The sequence below is a fragment of the Lynx rufus genome, unplaced genomic scaffold (assembly GCF_022079265.1).
Source record: "Lynx rufus isolate CCGP_SWC_20201006 ecotype Redwood Valley unplaced genomic scaffold, mLynRuf1.p SCAF_1, whole genome shotgun sequence".
NCBI classification, from domain to species: Eukaryota; Metazoa; Chordata; class Mammalia; order Carnivora; family Felidae; genus Lynx; species Lynx rufus.
This window is the reverse complement of record NW_025814823.1, coordinates 195,646,110-195,670,896: the sequence shown is the minus strand read 5'-3', so window position 1 is coordinate 195,670,896 and position 24,787 is coordinate 195,646,110. Positions and strand designations below refer to the sequence as shown.

At 48.8% G+C, this 24,787-nt stretch overlaps 1 protein-coding gene across 1 annotated transcript in view; it reads right to left on the bottom strand.

The window, feature by feature from the left end:
- Positions 1 to 577: 577 nt before the first annotated feature.
- FAT2 (FAT atypical cadherin 2) overlaps positions 578 to 24,787 on the bottom strand; it is a 60,058-nt gene continuing 35,848 nt past the window's right edge. Inside the window, exons 14-23 of the mRNA XM_047073570.1 lie at positions 23,578 to 23,792; positions 22,446 to 22,583; positions 21,698 to 21,841; positions 19,328 to 19,525; positions 15,043 to 15,853; positions 10,734 to 10,879; positions 6,340 to 6,781; positions 4,300 to 4,453; positions 2,190 to 2,647; positions 578 to 1,110 (exon numbers count right to left, since the gene is read on the bottom strand). Of these exons, the coding sequence (XP_046929526.1) occupies positions 578 to 1,110; positions 2,190 to 2,647; positions 4,300 to 4,453; positions 6,340 to 6,781; positions 10,734 to 10,879; positions 15,043 to 15,853; positions 19,328 to 19,525; positions 21,698 to 21,841; positions 22,446 to 22,583; positions 23,578 to 23,792 (3,239 nt within the window). The remainder of the gene's footprint in view (positions 1,111 to 2,189; positions 2,648 to 4,299; positions 4,454 to 6,339; positions 6,782 to 10,733; positions 10,880 to 15,042; positions 15,854 to 19,327; positions 19,526 to 21,697; positions 21,842 to 22,445; positions 22,584 to 23,577; positions 23,793 to 24,787) is intronic.

The window sequence follows — 24,787 nt, the reverse complement described above, 5'->3', positions numbered from 1 at the left end:
AGCGCAGTACCCGACACGGAGCAGATGCTGGAGTAATGTACGAATGAGGCAGGGTGCACAGCCGGCTTGGTCCCTGCTTGCGTACTGCTTACCTCTCAGCCCCTAGAGGACGCGTTGTGGCCCTCCAGGGTCAGATGACCCTGGGCCCCGTCTCTGTGGCCTGTCAGGCGCGGACCTGCCTCTGCCTCCAGAATGGGGCTGTGAGTAGGTGTAAGGGTGCACCCTGGCAGAGCGGACTCAGTAGTTCAGGCCCTGCCTCCCTGGGGACTGAGAGGTGGCAGGCAGCCAGACAGACTGCCTCTTGTCCATCCCAGGAATCAGTGTGTCCTGTTTCTCCAGGGTCAACTGCTCTGCGCAGCCCCTTGCTGCGGGGGGCCCTGGTGCTATTTCTGGAGCTCTTCCCTCAGCTTCCCTCCATCCTCAGGGGCTAGCCGGGGGTCTGGGAGAGCACGTTTCAAGGCATGGCGGCCTGGACTGGGGCTTCCCTCCCCTTTTCCAGCCACGCTCATCTCACTCGTACAAGACGGAAGGAAGATGCCAAGTCCTTGGCCTCCCACCTGCCTCCCTCTGAGGACAGCTAGAACATGACCTCCTCACAGCTCCCATAATCACTCTCCACCATGTCAGAACCCTCATAGTGGGGGGGAGCCTGGGGCTGGCCCCGCCCTGTGGGATGCCCACCCCCAACCTCACAGTCGGCATAAGAGGGCCCAGCCCGGCTGAGGCGCATACTTACCCCTTTGTAGCCCCCCTCTGCCAGGCAGGGCCCTCCCCCTCCCTGCCGGAACTGTGAGTGGTAGTAGCTGATGGCCGTGTACTCATTGAGACAGGGGGCCAGCAGGTGTTCCCGGGGACTGGGGGGCCGTGGGGGCATCAGATCTTCCAGGTTCTGGTTGCTGTAACGGGGTGGGAGAGGTGCCCGCTTGTTTTCCAGCTCCAGTGGGAAGGGGAAGCCCCCATAGAGGCCAGTGGGGTCTGGCATCACGGGTGGGGTCTGGTGGCGGTGAGGCGATGGTGGCAGAGGGCCAGGGGTCACTTCAGAGTGGGGGTATTCCCAGCGTTCCTTCCTGGAGTAAGTAGGGGGCCAGACCGTAGCTCCAGCTGGGCACACTGAAAGAAAATGGAAAGTTAGGGTGAGCTCTGAGTTTCCCTGGTAAAGGTTTCCGCAGGCCTTATAGGTACTATACATGATTCAGCATGTGGTAGAAATGGGCAAAAGAGTGGGGGGGCGCGGGGCGGGTAATGTGGCTTTCTACGTCGTGTTGTCTCTGGCAGCTTAGGTTGATATCTAGAATTCAATACGGCCGACTTCACGGCCAAAGGTTTAACCCAAAGCCAGCTCCTCTTGCAAATATGTGCCGATGATCCAAGAGTCAGTGAATAAGGGAAGAATATGGACAACTCCACACGGCCCACACCCCGCTGCTGGGGCCAGCTACTCCATCCCAGCTCCTACCGGTAACTTACGTCTCCTTGACTGAAGGAAACACACGGTTTGGGGGGTGTGATGGCATCTATCACAGAGCATGATTAAATAAGATATGGCTTGGAAGATTGGAGACCAGGCATCCTTGGTCCTTGCTCTGTCCTTGCTACTAAATAGTTGGGTGAGTTAGAACAAGTTACTGTGTTTTTATGAGCCCCAAATTACCCTATCAGCAAAAAGTTTATGAAAATACCTGTTTCAACTATTGGTGAATAAACCAGAAAATATACAGCACTTTATGAATTCACCTCCTAGTGAGCCAAAAGAGAGAGGTCCCTCCTGTAAGTCAGCCAGGTCTGGCCCAAGGCTGCTGTACCTCCAGACTGGATGGCCAGAAGTTGGGACTACTGCTCTTTCCTTTTTGAAGAAAAGCCTAAAGGTACAGAAGCCCCTACCCCCTTCACCCCCCCGGGATCCCATTCACCCCTATCCAGGGTCTACAGGCTTCTGCCATAGATATCAGTCCTCTGGAATGAGTTGAAATGTGGATGAGGGGATCATGGTGCAATGGAATGAGCCACAGAGTGTGAGGCCAGAGACCTGGCATCTGGTCCAGCCCACTAGTGCACTGTGACCTTGAACACATCCCTTCATATCCCATCCCAAAGGGATAGACTGGATGGTGGCTTCACGTAATGGAGTGTTCAAGTCTACAACCGTATTCCATCAATACCAGAGGCCGAGGGCCTCTGGCTATACTGACCCATCTCCTCGCCTGACCATGTCCTCTTTATGATGGACTCATTGTCAGAGTGGGAAGGGACTGCAGCTGGTGGGAGTCTGGGAGGCACACTGCAGACCACTGGCCGTTGCTTAGAGCTGGGTCCAAAAGTGACAAGTTCATTTGGACCTGAGGTCTTGCTGGGCTCCAGTTGGTTCAGGTTGTTGCAGGAGCTGGCGCTCAGGGGGTTGAGTTCGATGGCAGGCATAGTTTGTGTGTCTACACCAACACTCCTGGCCAGGAGGTCTGGGTCCTCCATGGCCACGGGCTTGTGGGACTTGCAACGGCGGCAGTAGAAGAGGAGCCCAACTGTGCTTAAAACGATAAACAGTAGGGCCGCTATGATGATTAGAATCTCCTGCTGTCCCCAGTCCCCCCTTGTGATCTCAGGGGTGACTAGGCAGTGACCTTCAGAGCAGCCCCTTGCTTCCATTTCACACCTGCAGAGACAGAGAAGTAGTCGGGGGGTTGAGTCACTACACTTCCCTTTCCGTGTCCCCTCTCACAAAGATTTATGGACTCGTACACTCAAGCCCACCTTCTCCGATTTTCAACCAAAAAAAAAAAAAAAAAGAAAAGGGTTGGTAATGATCACACGTATCAAGTTTAGAACTTTCACCCTCCACCAGTAGGGTGTGGGAGTCAGTTACATGTTCATTCATGACCTAGATTTGGAATCTAGGCTCTAGGCCCATCCACTATTTCCCACTCATGAGATCTAGGTTTTGGATATACTCTCCATCATTAAGGTGAGACTTCCAATCGTATACTGTGGTCGAGGCAACCAACATACCCAGCTGTCCTCAGCAATAATGTCAGAGTCCCAGCTACAAGTCAGCAGTCACCCAGCCGTGGCAACAGGGTGCCAGTGTTACCCACTGTTCTTCAGGAGGTCACAGAAACCCAACGTGACCCTGCACAGACCTTACATTGGACAACTTGTTCAGAGAGAGTACTTGGAATTGTATGACGTCTCTGATCACCGTCAGCTTGGCATTTCATGGAGCAAGGCACATAGGAGGGAGGCTTCTGTGGCCAGTTTTGTCCACTTTTGAGGGATACTGGGAAAGGCTTCCTCCAACCTGCTTGAGTCCCAGTGTCTAAAACTTCACCACCAACAGTTTGTCCTTTGGGGTTAGACATTGTCCTCCCCAGTTCCTCTCGTAAAATGCAGACCCCACTTTCAGGCAGGAAGTACCCTGTGGCACATGTACTGCAGAGAGGTGTGCTGTGAGGCCAGAAATGCCAGGTGCTGAGAGAAAGGACTTGGGTCATAAACACGTGGAGGGATTTGGACCAGCCCTTTCCTTCTCTGGGCCTCAGTTTCCCATCTGTAAAGTGAGTGGGTGAACTACATCAGTGGCTATCTTAGGCACACACTGACAGCAAGGGGATCCCTTGGAAGCTTGTTCTAATTAGAATCCCAGGCCTCACTCCTTGGATATTCTGATATAGTAGGCCCAGAAATCTGTATTTTCCACAAGTATCCCTGATGATTTTTTAAAGGCTCCCAAGCTGGGGAGCCATAAACCTAGATAATTGCCAGGCCTCTTTACCTCTAGGATTCTAGGGATCTGAGGATTCTTGAACTCCCCCAGGCCAACATAATACAAGGCACAGGTAGCTTACAGTGGGGTTCGAGACCCACAACAGTGCGTCATTGTCCTAGTGGACAATGGGGAGTCATTTGTCTAGAGGAGTCTTTGTCCCCGGGCCACTCTCTGAGAAGTCGCAGTCCAGAGCAAGAGAGTAAGAACTTTAGCCATGTTCAGACTTTGGCAAAGATTAGAAAAGCCTGAGGAGCTGATTAGAAGTGCAGATTCGTGAACCCCCACCTAGTGAATCTGATGCAGTGGGTTCAGAATAAGGCTTGAGAAATCTTAATAAGAACTCTCCTCTGAGTGCTCCGATGCAGGTGGTTGGAGGGAGAAGCCTCACCCATGGAAAAGACCAAGAAGCCAGGTCGCTGGAGCACTCCACTCCTGGTCTCCCATTGGCTTCTCCGGAGGTCAGAGTGCAGACGTCATTCATTCCCTCATGGGGCCAAACCCAGGGTGAGGAGTCAATGGCAGGTGGCCTCCCCTATGCTTACCTGTCTCCCATGTAAGGGTGAGGGCAGTTACAGGAGGCTCCTTCAGGGGAGGGGATGCAAGTGCCACCTTCCAGGCACGGTGTCACAGTGCAGTTTTCCCTTCTTTGTTCACAGTGCCTCCCAGAGAACTGTGGGGGACACCTGCAGACATACCCTGGGAGGGAGGGAGGAGAGGGGGGACAGTCAGGCAGCTGCAGGCTGAGAGGCCCTCCGGGACAGAGGGGAGGCCTCGGCATGTTTGCAGACCCACGTGTTCACGTTTAGTTATTGAATGCCTCCTTCTGTGACGAGCACCACGTGCTGCCCTGCTGGCAAGAAGACGTGATTCCCTGCCCTCACACAACTTATAGTCTCCGGAGAACCGGCATCTGAAGAATAGTGGTGGATATCCTTCTCATCGTCCCAGACAACACTTATTCAGTGTTGGTCACCGTTCTAAGAATCTTCAAGTGTTAGCCCATTTGAGCCTCATAACAACTCTGAAGCTGGTTATGTCATCCTCAACAGGTGCAGGTTGATGGCGGGTGAGGAAATGAGGCACAGAGAACATATGACGCTTGTTCGCGCTCACACAGGAGGTAAATGGCAAATTTGGGACTCCGACCTATTGAACCAGTTGTGTAGAATATCGGTGTATTAGTCATCACCATTGAACAACAGAGCTTAGGGAGCCAAGGGACAGTGGGAGCTGCAGGGCCAGGGAGGTGGGAGGGGCCAGAGCACCGCCAAGAGCCTGATGCAGGAATTAGGAGTTAGGACTCCATCTTCACAGCAAGGGGAAGCCACTGCAAGGTTCCAAGCAGGAAACGGATGCACTCAGACCTGCTTTGTATAAAGATCCCTCTGGAGCCCTGCTGGAAAACGCAGGTGGGGGCAGAGAAATGAGAGAGCAGGGAGGCAGCTGGCACAAGGGTGAAAGATAACGGCTGCCTGGTAGTGCGGCCAGACAGGAGGGCTGGCCTCCTTCGATATTTCGCAGATGGAAACGACAGTCCTATCACCCGGGCAAACATGAGAAAACGGGAGGATGCCGAGTGTTGACAGAAATATAGGAGCCTCATGCCCTGCTGGCGAAAGTGTGGGCTGTGTGGCCACGCTGAAGAGCGATTTGGCCCTATTGAGTCAAAATGATGATCTGCATTCTCTGGGCATGCGAATCCCATCCCTGGGCGTGGTGTGTGTGCATGTGTTGGAGGAAGTTCTCCTGCAGGTTCCCAAGAAGATACGTGTGAGGATATTCATGCAGCATTGTTGATGGAGATGGGATGTTGAAGCCACCAGGGTGCTCGCCGCTAGCTGAGTGGAGAGGGAGAGAATGAGGGTGCGTGGGCAAGCTGGGGAACTGTGGCAATGGACACGAACTGTGGCAGCGTGGATGGACCAGTGTAAAAGGTTACGTATCACTTACATAATCAGAAATTCAAGCATGTGCAAAACCAATAATGTACAGTTTGCAAGAACTCATTTAAAAACTTTAAATCCTTGCCTATGGGCTTGGGGAAGGGGAAAGGCAGCTGAGTATAGATTAAAAGGCAATAAAAAAGAGAAACTTGGCACCGACCAATGTTAACCCTACGGTGTATGATGAACTCAACCTGTGGCACCAGAGGTCCCTGTTAGTGCCTGTCTCATCCAAACAAGTCAGTCCTTGTTGAGGAAGAACAAAGACTCCTGCCTCCCCATGGTGTAAACCTAGCAGATCCCAACCCGTTACTCAAGAGATAGTAAGGGGAGGAGAGAGACGTTTGGAATCAGAGGGCAGGAGTGCTCCACTGGGATCTACACCCCAAACATGCCTCTCTCCCCTGACAGCCATGTGCCTTTCACCAATCTGGGTATCCCTTACACAACCCAGCAGTTTCCTGTGCTGTAAAGTGGAGCCATTGGTGACTTTGTTCCAATGCCCTCTCTCCCTCATGGCGCTGTGCTGAAGGAACATACTTCGTAAACTCTTGAGTGATATATGATTGCTAGGTCAACAGGCTAGGGTCTTCTGAAGAGCCTCCTGGGATAAGCCTTGGAGTCATTTCCAGCCCTTACCTGCCCCACGGGTCTGTGAGCACCTTCCGCCATTGAGACATGGGTTTTGGCTGCAGTCATCACTGTGCACGCAGCACTGGGTGAGGGCCTGCCTTTCCAGCAAGGCTGATGCCTTCTTGCCATGGACCAGCAGCTCCAGTGCCTCTCCGTTGACCACAACTGCATCCAGGCAGCCTTCGAAGCCCTGGGACACATTTGGGGAAGAACTCAAGAGAACAAGGCCACCCAGAAAGAGGTCCCCTTCAGGCCTGAGACCCTGGCAGTTCTTTGGGAGCATGAGGGAGGTGTCGCTGGATCTGTCAACCAAGAGGCGAAGGGAAGTGTCTGTTTCCTCCACCACAACGGAGTGCCACTCTTGGTCATTCACATGGAGCCAGGAGGAAAGATTTCCATAGAAACCACCTGGGCAACGGTATTCCAGCTGGAGCACTCCATCGACCAGCTGCAAAGAAAGCCCAGATGCCATCAGCAAAGCCAAGAAATCCTTGGAAGAGCACTGCTAACAAGCTGCCCGGGCAAAGAATGTCAGTTGTGTCTTCATGGGTCAGGGAGGTAGCGTTTGGTGACTTTTAAGGCTGTTTTAGACATTGTCTTTGTGGAGTATAAAAGCCCTCAAAGTACTTTTCTGTCTATGGTCTCATTTGGCCCTTACCACACTCCATGGATGATCTGGGTAGGGATGGCATCTCCTTTCACAGATGAGGAAACTGAGGCCCAGAGATACCTTGCTGACTGAGACCGTGTCTTTTGGATTCTTCTTTGCAAGCCTTTGTAGTACATTCCTCAACATTGGCCTTCAGGGACACCAAAAACCTCCCTCACTCCCTCTCTCGTCTTCAACAGTTCCGCTGTAATCAAAGTAGGTCTCTAAGACCTTTCAAGAGGATCCACAGAGGCAGACCATTTTTTTTAATAATCCTAAGATATTATTTGCCTTTTCTCCTCTCATTCTCTCACGAATATACTTCCAGACATGTGCTACCACAACTGATGAACACAGAGGTACATATAAAAATCCAGTTGCCTACTGTTGAGCCATACATGTGTAAGAGAGATATGCAAAAATGTAAAACAATGCCACTCTTTTCTTTTTTCTTAATTTTGGAAATGTAATTATTATTCACAAAAATATGGCATTTGTGTTAACATGTAATACGTTTCTTGTTATTTTTATTTTTTTTTAAGTTTATTTATTTTTCAGAGAGAGGGCAGGGGAGGGGCAGAGAGAGAGGGAGACAGAGAATCCCAAGCAGGCTCCACAGTGTTAGCACAGAGCCTGATGTGAGGCTTGAACTCATGAACAGTGAGATCATGACCTGAGCTGAAACTGAGTCAGACGCTTAACTGACTAAGCCACCCAGGTGCCCCTCTTTTTAAATGAATTAATAAATAAAGATTTTAACATTTCTCAGTTTTAATTTCTAATACTGAAAATAGTGATAGCTGTAACCCACATAAACAAAACTTCCCTAGGATCTTCAATTATTTTTAAGAGTGTGAAAAGTCCTGAAATCAAGAAATCTGAGAAAACACTAGGTTAAATCATTTTAGTTTACCTCAGCCCAAGAAATAGAACTACTGTGGCCAAGAGATAGAACTTCTGCTTACTCGGCTGTGTAGAGCTTTTTCTGGGTGAAATTTGAAAATCCAATCCAGTGTTTTATAGGAAGTAGCTGCTTGTTTGTACCCCACTTTCCCAATTTTTGCCCTGCTTGAATACTACCTATACTGTTATATACTTAAAAAGGAAACTTACTATTACTACAGAATGTAGACTCAAAACATTGTCCTTAAATCACTCCTTTCACTTGGTTAGGACCACAAATCTGGTCCCATCATCTTTCCATTGTCTCTCAACCTCTGTAAGGGCCTCACTTGTCTCCTTATCCAGTTTAAATTCCATAGCCAAGTTCCTGTCCTCTCTTTCTTGGTAGAAGTCACTTGTCAAACCCACAAATCTGGTAAAGTCCAACCGTCCCCCAACTGTATGTGAGCATATGGAGGTAAACATGGCTGGAGAAAAACATTCAGGCTTGCTTATTGACCTCTCTTTAATTTCATGACCGTGAGTCTCAAATGAGCCCTTCATGGTGCCTAATTATGGTGCTATCTTCCATAGCCGGTTTACTCTCCCAGATGACTATTCTCACAACTTCTCCCTCCTGAGACTCCTGATTCCCCCTCCCCATCCTTGCTCTTAGCAACCAGGTCGGGACTTATCGGCACTCTTACCATCACATCTGCCCACCTTGGTGGAGGCCAGTCTCTCCATTCATGCACTAGATCACAACCCCCTTACCTCCTCAAGGATGAGTTTCCATCAACTCTTTCTTTTTTTCTACATCACAAATTGTTCATTCTCTACTGTGCCATTCCAGTCATCACAAAAATGCTGTTATTGCTCTAATCTTAAAAAAAAAATGTCTTGAACCCACTTCTCCCATGAGATATCACTTTCTTTGCTCCCTCTTTGTAGCGAAATTCCACCCACCATCCACCATGATACAGAAACCACTGGTTTCAGGGTATTCAGTGACCTCTGTGTTGTCAAATCCAATGATTAATATCACTTCCCATCTCATTTAACCTCTCAGAGCAGCACATTACCAGCTGGTCCCTCCTTCCTTCATGATACATGTTCTTCATTCAGCTTCCTGGATACGATACTCTTGGTTTCCCCCCCACATCACTGGCTGCACCTTTTCAGTCTCCTTTGTTGGATCCTCCTCTTCCCCCAGGCCTCTCGATGTTGAAGTGTCACAAGGATGAATCCTTGGTCTAATCTTTTTTCCAATCTACACTCCTTGGTGATCTCACTCAGTTTCATGGCTTTCGATACTGAGTATATGCCGAATGCTCCCAGATCTTCATCTCTACCCCAGACCTTTCTCACAGACACTATACTTGTTTATCCAGCTCCACTTAGAAGTTCAATAGGCATCTCAGACTTACACCTCCAAATCTGAGCTATCAATCTTCCCCAAACCTGTTCTACCCATAGCCTTCCCAGGGTCTGTTGGCAGCCACTCCATTGCTTCTAGTTACTCAGGCTGAAACTTACTCCTTGCTTTCTCTCCCAGCCCTCATTCAATTCGTCAGGAAATCCTGTTGGCTTTACCTTCAAAACTCTACCCGATTCTGAACCTTCCTCCCATTGCACTGTCATTACCCTGATCTAGACCACCACCATCTCTCACCTGAATTATTGCAATGGCCTCTTGGCTGGTTCCCTCTGCTTTTATCCTTGTTTCTCTAAAGTTGCTTATCAACCGGAGCCATGGCGACCCTTTTGAATATGTCACATCATGTCAATTCTCTGCTCAAAACTTCTTATGCCCTCCATTTTGCTTGGAATAAAAGCTGAAGCCCTTAAGTGGCCTATGAGAACTTTATAGGTATTCCCTCATCCCATTATATATCTGACTTCGACTCCTACTACTAATGTCTGGGATGTTCCTTAAACATGCTAAGCATTCTCCTACCAAAAGGTTTTTGCATTGCTATTCCCTCTCCCTAGAACGCTGTTCCTCCAGATGTCCACCCTCACTCCCTTCACATTATGGTTCTCTTATCAACTCAGTGAAGCCTTCCCTGATCACCTTACTTAAAACTGCAACCCCCCCCCACCCTCCTGATCCCCCTTATCCTTTTTTTTTAAGTCAATGCACTTATCACATTTGGACAAACTATATTTTCTGAGCCATTATATTTATATTTATTGTCTTTCTTCCCCCTGTAGGGTGAAAACTCTGAGAGAGATTTTTGTCTTATTCACCAATGAGACCCAAGCATCTAGAACAGGGCCTGTCACTAGGTAGATGGTCACTAAATATTTATGGCATAATAATTTCTAACTGGCTGCCAAAGTCTTTTTCTTTGTCAACCTGGGAGATTGGCTTGAGTGTTGGAGGCAGGCAAACTGAGATGTCCTATGAGATGTAATCAGAGGGGCTGAAAAAATTCACTTTTCTTCCATGTGAGTCCATGTAACTTAATGCTGGGTTTGTAGCCTTGAACACCTTGGTGTAGCCAGCCTCCCACCCATCTTGGGAAACACTTGTCTGTTACGCAGCAAAAGTGACAAAAACAAACAAACAAACAAAAAACCACCCTGGCCAGGTGGCCTCATCCATTTCTCCCTCTATCTTCAGAGGCTCCCTCTCCTCCCACAGAGCAGTCTGACCTCTGGTTGTCCTTGGATGTAGATCTCCAGGTTGGGGGCTTTGGCCTTCACAAGTGGAAGGCCTTGCATCTTAACTCAGTAGTCACACTATCATCCCTGAAAACCATGCAGGATTTTCTTTGCCAGAAACTGGGCTTCTTGGCTCTTCCCCCTGCTGCCCCCCAACAGCCTGGCACATCCACGTGAAATCCCTCAGGCTGTAGTGCCTTACCTTCAGGGAGATACACACTGTCTCATTGCTGAACAGGAGAACAGCCTGTGATTGGAGTGTTTTCAGACGGAACCGGATGTGCCAGTTCTGAGCCTCTGGAAGACGGTACCGTCCAAAGCTTTGACCGCTGAACCGTGTGGCAGTACCTGGAGAAGCAACCAGAGATGTCAACTCCTTATGAAGAGGTCCCCTTGGAGTCCCCGAGCTGACTTTGTCTCATTCAACCCTTGGGTGACATTGCTCACATTTTATAGATGAAAGAATGAGGCTTCTTGGGAGTGGGGGGTTACTTGTCCAGGGCCATGCAGCTAGACACGGGCCATCACCTTGCACGCTTTCTTTTGGCCCCAGAAACTCTTGCCTTGGGTCCCAGCTTGAGGGAGGAACTGTGAGCCCAAACCAGTAAGAAAGCAAGAATCAAGCTGGAAATGTAACCAATGAAATATGTGGACATGAAAATTTCTACCCTATGTAGTTTCTGTGTTATTTTTGACATCACTGGGGGAAGAAGGAGGTAGAATTGGAGAGGATTCTGCATATATATGTGATTTCAGGAATACCACAAAGGTCATTTGCCTCAGGATCTCTCCTTCACCATTAGGAGGGTAACCATTTGAGTAAGCTCTTAACCATATGAAGCACTGTGAGAGGTGGAGAGGACCCTTCGATAAAGGAAGGGGCCCAAACTTCTGTAAAGTCCTGCACGCACGTCGCCCTGTAGCAATTGGTAACACACAGTTGCAGAGTAAGGAGTCTTCACTTAAACTTGAGTTTCTCCTGCTTGTTTGACCAGGGGACCCTCTTATGTGGACCACCTATTCAAAGCCCTTGGAAATAGCGTTGTGTGGGCCTGCCTTGGGAAATGCTACATTATACAGATTACTACCTTCCCCAGAAGTGAGTTCAGTTGTTGAATCCCTAAAAACTCAGTGTGGATAAGCTTATCAGTTGTCCAGCAAGGGGAGCAGCTGTATAGGCCCCAGATCTCCCAGATTGTTGAAGAGAGAGAATAAAAGCCAAGAGGAGAAGGAAGAACCAGAAAGCCTGAGGCACATGGCATTTCAAGATCCTAAGAGTCTGTTGTACTCTAAGTCTAAGACTCTCTGATGCTGGCAATTCCATAGTAGTAGGTCATTACTCGATGGGATATTGAAGATGATGGAGATCAGGAATTCTCAGACCTGGCTGAATATCAGGACCAGCTGGAGAGAGTTTTAAAATACAGAATGCCATGCTCTACCCTCAGGGAGTATGACTCAGTAGTTCTGGAGGAACAAGAGAATCTGCATTTTGTTTATTTATTTATAAAGTGTATTTTTTAATTTTGATTGAGACGGAGGCAGAGTGAGGGGGGAGAGGGGCAGAAAGAGAGGGAAGGAGAGAATTCCAAGCAGGCTCCGCGCTGTCAGCGCAGAAAGGGGCGAAGCAGGGCTCGATCTCACAAAACCGCAAGATCGTGACCTGAGCCGAAACCAACAGTTGGACGTTTGACGGACTGGGCCACCCAGGCGCCCCGAGAATCTGCATTTAAAAAAACCTCCCCACGATGGGTGTAGCGACTGGAAGGGAGACAAGGGAGGTTCCCGAGAAGTGATCCTTGATACAGGTGCTAGTTACACGGATGTGTTTGGTTTGTGAAAACTAGTTGGGCTGTACAAGGGGTCCATGGATCCTTCTGTGTGCCGCATTTCACCAAAATGTTTTAAGAAGTAACAACACAACCCTAATTGATTCTGGTGATTGGTGAGCCAGCCTCTCTAATATTTCTCCAAGTGTAGACCTTGGACCACCTGCTTCAGAACTACCTGAGATGCTGTTTAAAAATGCCAATTCCAAGGAAAAAGAGAGAGAGGATGAGAGAGACCGATAGACAAACCAAGAAACAGACTTTAAACTGTAGCGAACAAACTGAAATTTACCAGGGGGGAGGTGGGGGGAGGGATGGAAGAAATAGGGGGATGGCATTAAGAATACATTTATCATGACGAGCACTGAGTAATGTATAGAATTACTGAATCACTCTATTGTACACCCGAAACTAATGTAACACATACAGTATGTCAACTGTACTGGAATTGAAATAAAAATTTTATTTATTTATTTATTTATTTATTTATTTATTTATTTATTTTTAACATTTATTTATTTATTTATTTTTTCAATATATGAAATTTATTGTCCAATTGGTTTCCATACAACACCCAGTGCTCATCCCAAAAGGTGCCCTCCTCAATACCCATCACCCACCATCAACCCTCAGCTTAACCCACCCTCCCACCCCCCATCAACCCTCAGCTTAACATTTATTTATTTTTGAGACAGAGAGAGACAGAGCATGAACGGGGGAGGGTCAGAGAAAGAGAGAGACACAGAATCTGAAACAGGCTCCAGGCTCTGAGTGGTCAGCACAGAGCCCGACGCGGGGCTCGAACCCACGGACCGCGAGATCATGACCTGAGCCGAAGTCGGCCGCTCAACGGACTGAGCCACCCAGGCGCCCCTAAAAACTTTATTTAAAAAATGCCAATTCTAGGCCTCACCCAAGACTTTCTGAATAACAGACTCTGGAGGTGATACGCAGGAGCAGTTCTCTTTAAAAACACACTCCTCAGATGATTCTGAATAAGCATGAATTTTAGAACCTCCACTGTCTGGTGCCAGGTGACCGCATGAGAACCTTCGGCCAGCACAGCGTTCCCTGCAGGCAACCCTGGGGCAAGAGACACAGAAGGGAAACCCTTCCCTCCCACACCCACCCAGAGTAGCTCACCCAGCCTGAATACAGTGGGACCTAGAAAAAGCCCACAAATCTTTGGAGAAAGAATTTCCCTAATGCAAACTGGGGAGACCCATAAAGGTAGGCCAGGCCAGGCAGGGGGCGATGGTGAAGGGGAGGCGATGCCGTTTTCCCTTTGCCAACATCCCTAAGCGGGTCCAGAACACTGATTCTTGACGCCAGGGGTGCTGGAGTTGAGTCTAATCAGAAAACTAACTTCCTGTGGGTTGCGGTAAAGAGCTCAAGCTTGAGAGTAGGACACATGGCTATTTAAGTAACCAGCCCTTCGTTGGAGGCTGTGCAGCGTCGAGCAAACCAACACAATCCCCATCCCTCAGTTTCCACTGTAGTTGGATCTGGTGACCCTGCTTCTCAGGGTGTTGGTGACAGTCAGTTCAGGTAACGTAGACACAGTGCCTGGCGCACAGCAGAGTCCTTCTAGCAACCACCGCCACCGTGTGAATGGCAACCATCACTGACGGGGTGCTTATGATGGGCCCGACAAAGGTTAAGTGCTTTTATATCCATTAAATAATTTACTCCCCAAACCTACTCCAGAAGGCAGATGGTAATATTTTCATTACCTTATAGTTGAGAAACTACAGTTCAGGGGATTTGGCAACCCACCTAAGGTCACACAGCTAGCAAGAGGTGGAGCTGGGGTTTGAATCTGAGCTGTCTAGTCTAAATCTTGAGATTATAAGCACCACGCTGTAGCAGTAATAACAGTAGAAGAAGTAGCAGTAACTCGTGTTTACTGACCACTGTCTGTATGTCAGGCACTTTTTTTTTGTTTGTTTATTTTTGAGTGAGAGAGAGAGAGAGAGAGAGAGAGAGAGAGAGACAGAGCATGAGCAGGGGAGGGGCAGAGAGAGAGGGAGACACAGAATCTGAAACAGGCTCCAGGCTCTGAGCTGTCAGCACAGAGCCGGACGCGGGGCTCGAACCCACAAACCGTGAGGTCACGACCTGAGCCAAAGTCGGAGGCTTAACCAACTGAGCCACCCAGGCGCCCCTATCAGGCACTTTTCTAAGCCAGCCCTTGATACTTATTTGTTATTTTTATTTTATTTTATTTTTTCACTTCTATTTGGTTCTTTTTTTTTTTTTTTTTTTTTTTTTTTTAGCAAGCCCTTGACATTTAACACTCATTTAATTCCTCTAACCGCCCAAAGGCACGGAGAGGCTAGATCATTTTCCTGAGGTTAGTTGGCGAGCAAGGGGCAGAGCTGGGATTCAAACCCAGGCAGTCTGATGTCAGAGTCTGCTCTTAGCCATCATGCTACTTACTTGCCTCTTGATTCCTGACTGTTATTTTCAAAACTCCAAAAAGTGGCCGGGAATGGGGTGCTGTTCCATGACCAGATTTGGGGAGGCTGCCACCTGTCTCGCGGTGGCCTGTGGACTGTGGCCTTTAGCCCTGTTAAAACCCCCCTCTCACTACCCCCCGGGGCCTCCCTGGGATCCCCACCCCCAGAGCCAGTCTGGCTGAGCCCCGCAGTGCTGGGTGTCTTGGAGAAGCCCGTCACTCACCATTGCAAGAGCAGCTCCTCTCCAGGCGGTGCCGTGGGGTCAGGATGCTGAGCCTGGCTGTGCTGTAGGTGGGTCCCACCCTGGGGTCCAGGTGCACCGTCTCTTGGCACCTTTGACCCTGGCAGCGCGGGCCCTGGCAGGGCACCACGGGCATGGCTGACCTCATCTGAATTCCCACCGACTGCTCCATCTCCTCGGCCGAGTGAGTGATGATGGATGCCAGCTCCTGGAGCTTGTAGAAGGTTCCGGAATGCCCCTCAAAGACCAAGAGCACGTCCACCCCAGCCGTGGTGTCTGCAGGCTGAAGGCTGGCCAGGTGGATGTTAGCTCGTCTGATGTCCAGTTTGTTGCTGAGGAACCTCTGCAGGTTTCTCCAGTGGTCACTTACCAGCTCCTCCGGGGTGAGCTGGTGGAAGCCCATCCACAGGGCCTGCTGCAGAGCCTCCCGCCCCACGTGCCACACGTGGACGTGGACCCCGGCAGTGGTGGCGAAGGTCCCGTCATCGACGGTGACGTTGAAAGCATAGCGGCCGCGAGACAGGCCCTGGGTGGCGATAATCTTGCCATCAGTTGCGCCCACTGAGAAGTGCCTGCCCAGGGTCTCCTCTCCTGCCAGGCTGTAGGTCAGCGTGTCCTGAGGGTCTCGGTCTGTGGCGTGGATTTTGCCCACCATGCCCCCCTGGAACTCCTCCTCCCCGACGGTGATGAAGATCTCCAGTGGCAGGGCCGAGGGTGGGTAGTGGCTCTGCTCCGTGATGTGGACTCTGACGGACGTCGAGGACGAGAGGGGAGGGATGCCGCTGTCTGACACCTGTGGACAGAACAGGCACTGCCATCACCATGGGCTGCAGCTGTCGGTGGCCCAGACCAGGCCGGGCCTCCTTGGGCAGCCTGGTCTCTCCGCTCAGGGGGCAGGCTCAACGCGCTGTCAGAGGTGAAAAAGAAAACAAGGACTCCAAACGCACCGGAGGTTTTGTGGAGGGAGTTCCATCCCCTACCACATGGTAAAGCTGAGCTCCCTTTCCTCATTCGACATCTCTCCGAGCCTCTTCTTAAATCTCTCTGGCCACCCGAACGCGAGCCTCCTTCCTCTCCAACGTCCCTCGTTCTGTCTCCTTCCTTTTTTTAAATTTTTTAACATTTATTTATTATTGGGAGACAGAGCGCCAGCAGGGAAGGGCAGAGGAAGAGGGAGACAGAATCGGAAGCAGGCTCCAGGCTCCAAGCTGTCAGCACAGAGCCCAATGCGGGGCTCGAACTCACGGACCGTGAGATCATGACCTGAGCCGAAGTCGGATGCTCAACCGACTGAGCCACCCAGGTGCCCCCTGTCTCCTTCCTTAAGCGACGCATCACATGTCTCTTCGTGATTCCTATGTGCATCCTTGGTGGTCCCTGTCAGCCTAAGGAGGTTCTCCTTGGACACCCCTTTACTATGTGATTGGGGTTGGAGTGGGCCTTTGTCCCTCAGCTAACAGATACTCGCTGAGTCCTTTCCACAGGCCAGAGACAATAGATACATCACTAAATACACAAGGGAATGTCAGACTCGGAGGAAGTACCGTGAAGGAAATCACCGGAGCATGGGGCAGAGATGTGAAGAGTGAAAGGGACCTAACCCAGACCAGGTGGGAGGGGAGGCATCTCTGAGGAGCTGAGTCCTGAGGGGCGAGGAGAGGTGAGAAGAGCAGGTGACACAGGGAACAGCAAGCGTCAAGCCCTCGGGTGGAAAGAGCGTGATGAGCTCGACCAAGCAGAAAGGGGCCCCGGCTGCTGGAGCGAGTGGGCAGGGCTGAGGGCAGAGGAGGGCTCGAGGGAGGCCCCGCCCAGTCACTTACGGGCTGAGGAGCACAAGGTCAGGTTTTATGTCAGAGTCATGAAAAGCCACGAAGGTTTTAACAAGGCCATGCCGTGACCTCAGTTAAGCAAGGAAGAGAATGTAAATAAAAAATGCCTTTTTCCTTTCACGTTTTGCCAAGCATCCCTGCAACTTTGTGTCCAGATTAGCAAGAACGAAGTATCCTTCCTCTCCTCAGGGACGTTATCATTTTCACAGCTGTCAGCCCAGGGCCTCCACGACTTTCTCTGGAGTCGTATCTTATTCCCGTGCTTTGAAGGGGGGGGGAGAAGGTTGTGAAATGACACCTAGTACTGGGATTTGTGACCACAGATGAGGTCATCAAGAGCAACGACAGTAGTTAAGACTACTGCTAAGTATAACATACAGCTGGCATCACTGTGAGCAAAACTGTGTGCCAGTCACTTTTAAATGTTTCCGGTGCATATATGAGATAGCATATCAGCACTAACCCAAACCCTCGCCTTTCTTACGAGATAGATGCCACGAAATCTCCCATTTTACAGCAGGTATAACTGAGGCTCAGAGAGGTCAAGTAACTCGCCAAAGGTCACACAGCAGGTTAAGTCCCGAGCAGAATCTGAACTCCTACCTGGGTCCATAGCCCGTTTTTTTGCTGGCCTCTAGTACCTCCCAGTGAAGGAAAGTGGAAATACAGGACAAATGCAGGAGATGGTGATGCCGATAGTTACCGAGCGATTGTCTGGGTCAAGAAACAGAGTTCAGGAAGCTGTTCTCTTTCATCTCTCCCTAGGCAGTCATGTCCATGCCCTGAGCTTTGAGAACCCTCTACATTAGCCCACACCTGTGTGCTGAGCTGCAGATTCTCATTCCCAACTACCTGCTGGACACTTAGATGTCTCATGGGCACCTGAAAGGTGACCGGTGCAAAACAGGATCCTCACTTAACCCCATAAACCTGTTCTTCCCCCACCCCACCATCTTTCCAGCCTCATAAGTGGCCCCACCACCCAGTCTTCACTGGAGCCAGGAACCTGGGAGTCACCCCTGATTCTTCTCTCCCCCGCCCCCCCGTTTCCAATCTATCACCAACTCCTGTTTATTTCCATGCAGAGCTTGTCCCTAATCTATCCACTCCCTGCGTCTTCATTATCAGCTCAAGGTTTCAGCACCATTGGCTCTAGCTGGGATTGGAAGTAGTAATAAAAGTAATACCAAGGCTTATAGTTAGGATTGGCTGTACTTTCTGGTTTGCCCGGGTCAGTCTTGATTTTCACTAATTGATCCTGTTGTGGCTCAACGATCGCCAATGAATGTTTTTAGCGCCTCTCTCCCTCTCAAGAGCGTCGCAGTTTGGACCTCACGTATATGGTCACCCAAGCTATGAGACCTCCATGACCCAGCCACCCCATGTCTTCAGCTTATTCCCATTATAGATCACCACGCCGACCACATTAGCTCCATCTGAGGCCACTTCAAGAGCTTGTTCCAGAGCTTGAACTCTTGGCTTGAGACATTGGCTCATCTTGTCCTGCCTGTGACACTTTCCTGCCCATTTTCACACAGCTCACTTCTCAGGTCCCAGCTCAAAGGTCCCCTCCTCGTGAGGGCAGCCATCCTCTGAATATGTCTCCCCTGTGCCCTATGAGCCTCTCATCACTTTCTTTCTTCATCTGTTTATTTTTTATCTCCGTGATTGGAATCAAAAGCCCATGAGGACCATCCCCTTCTTTCCGCCTGCTACATTATTAGCAGCAAGCATAGGGGCTGACACGTGATGGGTGCTCAATAGTTGTTCAAAGACTCAGTGAATGACTGACTGGCTGGCTGGATGAATGGATGGCTCCATCATCCTGATCCCAGGGAAGAAGTTCACAGCACAATAGGATCCACTGTGACTTGAGATTTAAGAAAGGGATTTTGAGGGAATTAAATGAAGAAGAAACGTTTAGCCACCATCTTGACAACTTTACTTTGGCTGTTCTCGGGCTGCCCTTTGCAACATCACCGTAATCCCCTTCACACGTATATATGTTCTCCAGTTTGGACCCCACACCGATTTCTGTGAGGTTCAGAGAGCTGTTCTGGCTCAGGGAGTTAGAGCCAGAGTGAGGGTATGGTTCTGCCTGGAGGCAGTGTAGGAATTAAGAGCTTAGGCTCTAGGGTCAGAGTGTTTGGTCTGGAGCAACCCACCTCTGCCGCTTATTAGCAGTATTGCTTTAAGCCAGGCGCTCAAGCTCCCTGTGCCTCAGTTGCTACATCTGTAAAGCGGGGGTGGTAATTGTACCTGCCCTAAAGCCCATTGCGAGGATTTAATGCAATGAGACCCGTGGAGCACTTAACCCAGGGCCCAGCACCTAGTGAGAGCTCTGTACACTTCCCCCTAATAATAGGAGCACTGACAGTGCTTTTGCCAGCACATTACTGTCCCCATGGTCACCACCAGTGGCCCAACACAGCTCTCACCTTGATCTGAAGCTGATACCACTCCTGGACTCTCTTTCTCAGGCCCATGGTGGTCACCAGCCATCCATCAGGGGTCACTCGGAAGGCAGAGCCATCATTCCCCTTGGTGATTCGGAATGAGTAGGGGGGGCCGTTCTCGGGGGAGTCTGGGTCACTCAGGATCAACTGCAGGACTTTGCTGCCAACGGGTGAGTTCTCCTGAGACAGAGAGTGACAGGAAATCAAAGAGCAAAGTGAATTCCAGTCCTTCCTTTTGCATCTTTCTGGGTCCCCTCCTCCGGGCTGAGTCCTCAGCACTCTGGCTGCTCTCAGGCCATGCCTGGGCCTCGAGCTGCCATTCATTCATTCATTCATTCATTCATTCATTCATTCATTCTGCCAGCCTCTGAATTAGTTGTTGGCTCCGCCAATCTTGACCAAGAGCTTCCTGAGGGCGGTGCTGGGTCTTAGAAACAAAGCCCTTGGAGGCCAGAAGGGTCCCTAGAGTCCCCTTATCCTACAGAAGGTGACTTGTGCAAGTTCACACAGCTGGCGATTCATGTATATAAATTCGTAAGCGCCTGGGATCCACGTGGAAATTTTGGGATTCGTAGGGTCAACCGAACACTTATAAATGGTTTCCTGCTTAGAAGACCAATGGAACAGCCACTCAATGAGAACATTTAAAAACGAGTAGGAATTCAACTAAAAAATAGATTTCCTGGGTACTGTTCCAGTCTTTGCTCCATAACATGGGAATTCAGTATCTATAACACAGTGGTGGTTCACTGTCTTTTTGCAACAAAATCCTATCTATGAACAGAAATCCGATGGACAGAAACTAATGGTTGCCTATCCAATAGACATTCCTTCCTTCCTTTCTTACAAAACCTGACTTTTTGTAAGTCAGGTGTGGGGTGGCCGTATCTCAGAAAAGTTGTGTCCTTATTAAGAAGAGATGGACTATGATTGGTCTAAGTCAGTTATAAAATCTGATTTCAAGTGCCAGTTTTTGGTTTAATGTTGATCATGTAATCTGATTCTGATCATTGGAGAAGTCAACCAGATGAGGGTTTTAAGAAGTTTTCTTCTTTGCTAAAAACAGAGTGGGGGGAAGTCCCCTTCTGTTTGCCTTTGAAGATGGTTAGACAAGGATGTGATGCTGGAGCTGCAGCAGCCATTTTGTAACCATGAGAAAGAAAGTGAGGGAATTTCAAAGAAGCTAGCTCAAAGCTGTGATACTGTTTTTCTAGTGAAATAACCAATTCTGGAATAGAACTTCCCACCATCATACCTTTTGTTACATGAAATAAATCTTTATTATTAAACAAGGTTTTAGTCAGATAATCTGTTATTGGCAGTCAAAGCATCCTACCTAATACTCATAATACACAAACAAGTGAATGACTCTGGCTGATACATAGCAGGACCCATGATTCTGCCGTCTTATCCTCGTCCTCACCTCCCTCACTTCTTATGGTCACAATTCCCCGGTGAATCCCTAGGCCCTCTTCAAATCCCACTTGTAAACCATCAGTATGATGAAAATAGCATGAGATCTGGAAAATCTTCTGCGTTTAAATCCCAGATTTGCCACATTCTAACAATGGCACATTTCTGCACCTCCATTTTAAAAACCTGTAAAGTGGACAGAGTAGGCCTCCTTTTCCTTGGTGATATGTTCTAACATCCCCAGTGGATGCCAAAAACCATGGATAGTAACCACACCTTGTATATACTGGGATTTTTTTCTATACGTACATACCTATGATAAAGTTTCAGTTATAAATGAGGCACAATAAGAGATTAACAACAATAATAATAAAATAGAAAATTATAACAATATACTCTAATAAAAGTTATGTGAGTATGGTCTCTCTCTCTCTCTCTCTAAGTATCTGTATTCACCCTTCTTCTTGTGACCATGTGAGGATAGTAAGGTGCCTACATGATGAAGTGACGTAAGATGAACGACATAAGCACACAGCCTGTGTGATGTACATTAAGCTACTACTGACCTTCTGATGATATGTCAGAAGGGGATCACCAGCTTCTGGACCGTGACTGACTAGGGGTCAGCCTGGCTGAAACCACAGAGAGCAAAACCACGAATAAGGGGGCGGGGGGCAGTGGTTACCATACTACCTGTTTCATGCAGCTATGCAGGTCCCAAATGACGTAATGGATGTGCAAGTGCCTAGCACATTGCCCGATTATTTGTTAATGCTGTAATTCATAGTCCTCTTTTGCAGGCTGTGTTGCCATTAGGGATATCAGTTGGCAAGGTCACAGCCCATGTTTGGGTGAACTGATATCAGTGGTGAGCACCCTCCACTAGGAGGGAGATGAAGGGAGGAGGGCTTCAAGATGTCTTTGGAAGCTCAAGCGTACCTGGACGGAGGTGCTGTAGTTGAGCTGGAAGAACCTCGGCGGGTTATCATTGACATCAACCACTTGGATAGCGATGTCTGTGTCCCCATGCAGTGGGGGCTGCCCGCTGTCTGTGGCTCGGAGCCTCAGGGAATAGCTAGAAGTCTGTATAGCAAGATGCCAGTAGAGAGTTAGCAACAAGACCCCTCAGTTCTGCCCCATGACTCATCACTAATGTTTTCCCCAAAATAAGATGGAGACGCTCCGCTATGCCTGCCTCCATTGTCCGTACATACTATTTTAGGGTCCAGGTTTTGGAGTCAGGAAGAAATAGGTTTGATTTCCACTTGAACCATTTCCTAGCTGCGAGACATGGAGAAGGTGACTAAACATCTGTGAGATTATTGGGACCCACGCCCTAGGATTATTTTAAGGACCAAATGTATGTAAAGCACTTAGCAAAGTTCCTGGCACAGAGCAGGTGCTCAGTAAACAAGAATTTATTATTGATTTATTACTATTGATTTATTATCTAATGACTCCTTGTCAATAGTAAGAAGCTAGCCTGAGCTCCTCTAAGGGAGGTTAAGGGTCACTTAGTCCCTCTCCTGCCTCTGGCCTCATAGGCCACAGAGACCACACAGAGAAAACAAGTGAGGGCAGGTCTGGAGAAGTCAGCATGGGGTGCTGACCACAGTTCTCTGGACCTGCACTGGGACCATACCTCTGCTCTGATGAGCTCGCGTCGGGCCCCTCCCACATGACTCACCTGTTCCCAATCCAGGGCCTTGGCCACCTGCAGCTCCCCCTTCTTGGGGTGGATGGTGAAGTGCCCGAGCTGGTTCCCTCCTACCAGGCTGTACGTGATGGCACTATTTACAGGTCCGTCTTCATCAGTGGCTGACACCTGCAGCAGTGGGAGGGTAGTTGTGAATGGAGGTCAAGAGGGACCTGAGGGAATATTGGCCCCTGGGAGTGTAAAGGGAACAGATGAGTGTCCCCTCCAATGATTGCCATCGGAGTGGCAGTCCCATGGGCCACAGTCATCCCTACCAAAGGAATCTCTTCATGTTATATCGTAGTATAGATTTCAGCATGCCATGGTTCATTCATGTACTCATTCACTCGTACCGACAGGATGCTAGGTCCGGAACTAGGAGGTGAGGGGCATGCCAAAATGAATATGCCCACCGGGAAGTTTAATGTCTAATGTTATGGGTCATTCTGATTCGAGGAAGAGTGTGATCAGCTTTATGAGAGCACAGAGAACACAGTGGTAAATTCTACCTGGGGAGATTAGCAAAGCATTCATGAGTCCCAGAAGGATAAGAAGGGTTTCTGGGAGTGGAGCCAGCATTCCAGACATGAGCCCAGAATGTATGAAAGTGCAGAGGCTGTTTGGGGAAAGGCACATCTTCTTCGGTGGTTGGAGCATAGGATACATGTCAGAGAGTAGAAGGAGATAAGACCAGAAGGCAGAATAAGGAAAGGTCATGGTCAACTTTGAATATGGACATACAGTTTGTTTTCACTCTATATAGTAGGGAGCAATTACATGTTTGAATGCAAAGAAGTGTTATTTGGTGCCCCTCCCCCCACACTGAGTCTCCACATCACACACTGTGACCAGGTCCTTCCCAGGCCTTGGTGCCTCTGGACAGAGACCCCCTCTAAGGCCTCTCCCATGCCCCGCTCTATCAATACATGATCTAGACCTTATCAAACATGGCCCTGAGACCCTCTGTCACGAGAAACAGTTTGGCCAAGTGGCTGCAAGTCAGAATCAAGTCTATAGTATACAAACTGATTAACTAACCCATGCTCATAGACATCTGGGGGAGGAGGAGATAAGAACCCACCCAAGTCCATGCCTCCCAAAGGGCAAAGTTGCAGATCCTTACTGTGAGCACGACATCACCCACGGCAGCGTTCTCCAAGACCCTTGTGGTGTACAGATCCTGGGGGAATCTGGGCCGGTGTTCGTTGACATCAGTGATGTTGACCACGATTGTAGTCATGTCACTGAGGGAGGAAGAGCCTTTCCGGCTGCACTCTATGGATAGGAAGAACTTGGGGCTTGTCTCAAAGTCCAGGCTCCTGTTGACATACAGGATCCCTGAAGAAACAAGAGATAATGAGAGCAATGAAGCATTTGGGACCACAAAGGCAGAGGGCTGAGGGGTCTTGAGCTGAACCCCACGAGAGGCAGCTCAACAGGGTTGGGAGAAACAGTTCTCCTCCTTCCTGTCCTCCATCATCTCTTCCTTCCTCTCTTACATCACCATCTTTGTTTTCTATTTCCGCATTACCCTCCTTTCCTCTTCCCTTTCATCTCCTCTCACTTCCCTTACTGTCATTCTCAACAGCACTGTTTCCCTCATTTATTTTGGTAATACTTCACTGAAATTTCACTTAAATCTGTAATACTGAATCTCTCTCATGTAGATCTGTAATAACTCTGTAGAGCAGGAAGAACTTGTCGTTCCCATTTTCTAGGTGAGCCAACTGATGCCCTCGAGGTAAATGAGCTGCCCAAGTTTGCCCGGCTAATAAATGACAGAACTTAGTTTTCAAAGACTTTTATAATACTCCAAGTTGCTCAACGAACTGCTAGGATGTAGATTTATTTCTCTGACAGTTGGAAAAGAAGAAGGATGTATCCGGCTGTTCCTGGATAACCAAATATTTAATGGTAGAAAAATCTTCTTTATAAAGAATTCTAGTTAGTAAATGAATGAGGAATGATAAGATTAGAAGGCTGCCCCTTTTCTACATAATGAAATCATGTATCTAGGAAATAATCATCAACGTTTGCTAAAACCATTAGAAGGATCCATCTATAATGGATGGGTCAGGTTCACAACATGCAAGCTCATTGTCAGTCTTAACCTCAGAAAAAACCCATCAGTTATCATATGCCTCCCACCATAGTACAAAGTACAGCACAGCCTCATCTCTGAAGCACTGTTGCCACAAAATTGAGCTTGAACCTGATCAAGGTCTTTCATTCAAATGTGATTTATAAGGAATATGAGGGCTAGAGAGATGTATGACATCATAAAGATACAGCTACTAGTCAATCCAAAATAGAAAAGTTCTGCCCGACACTGA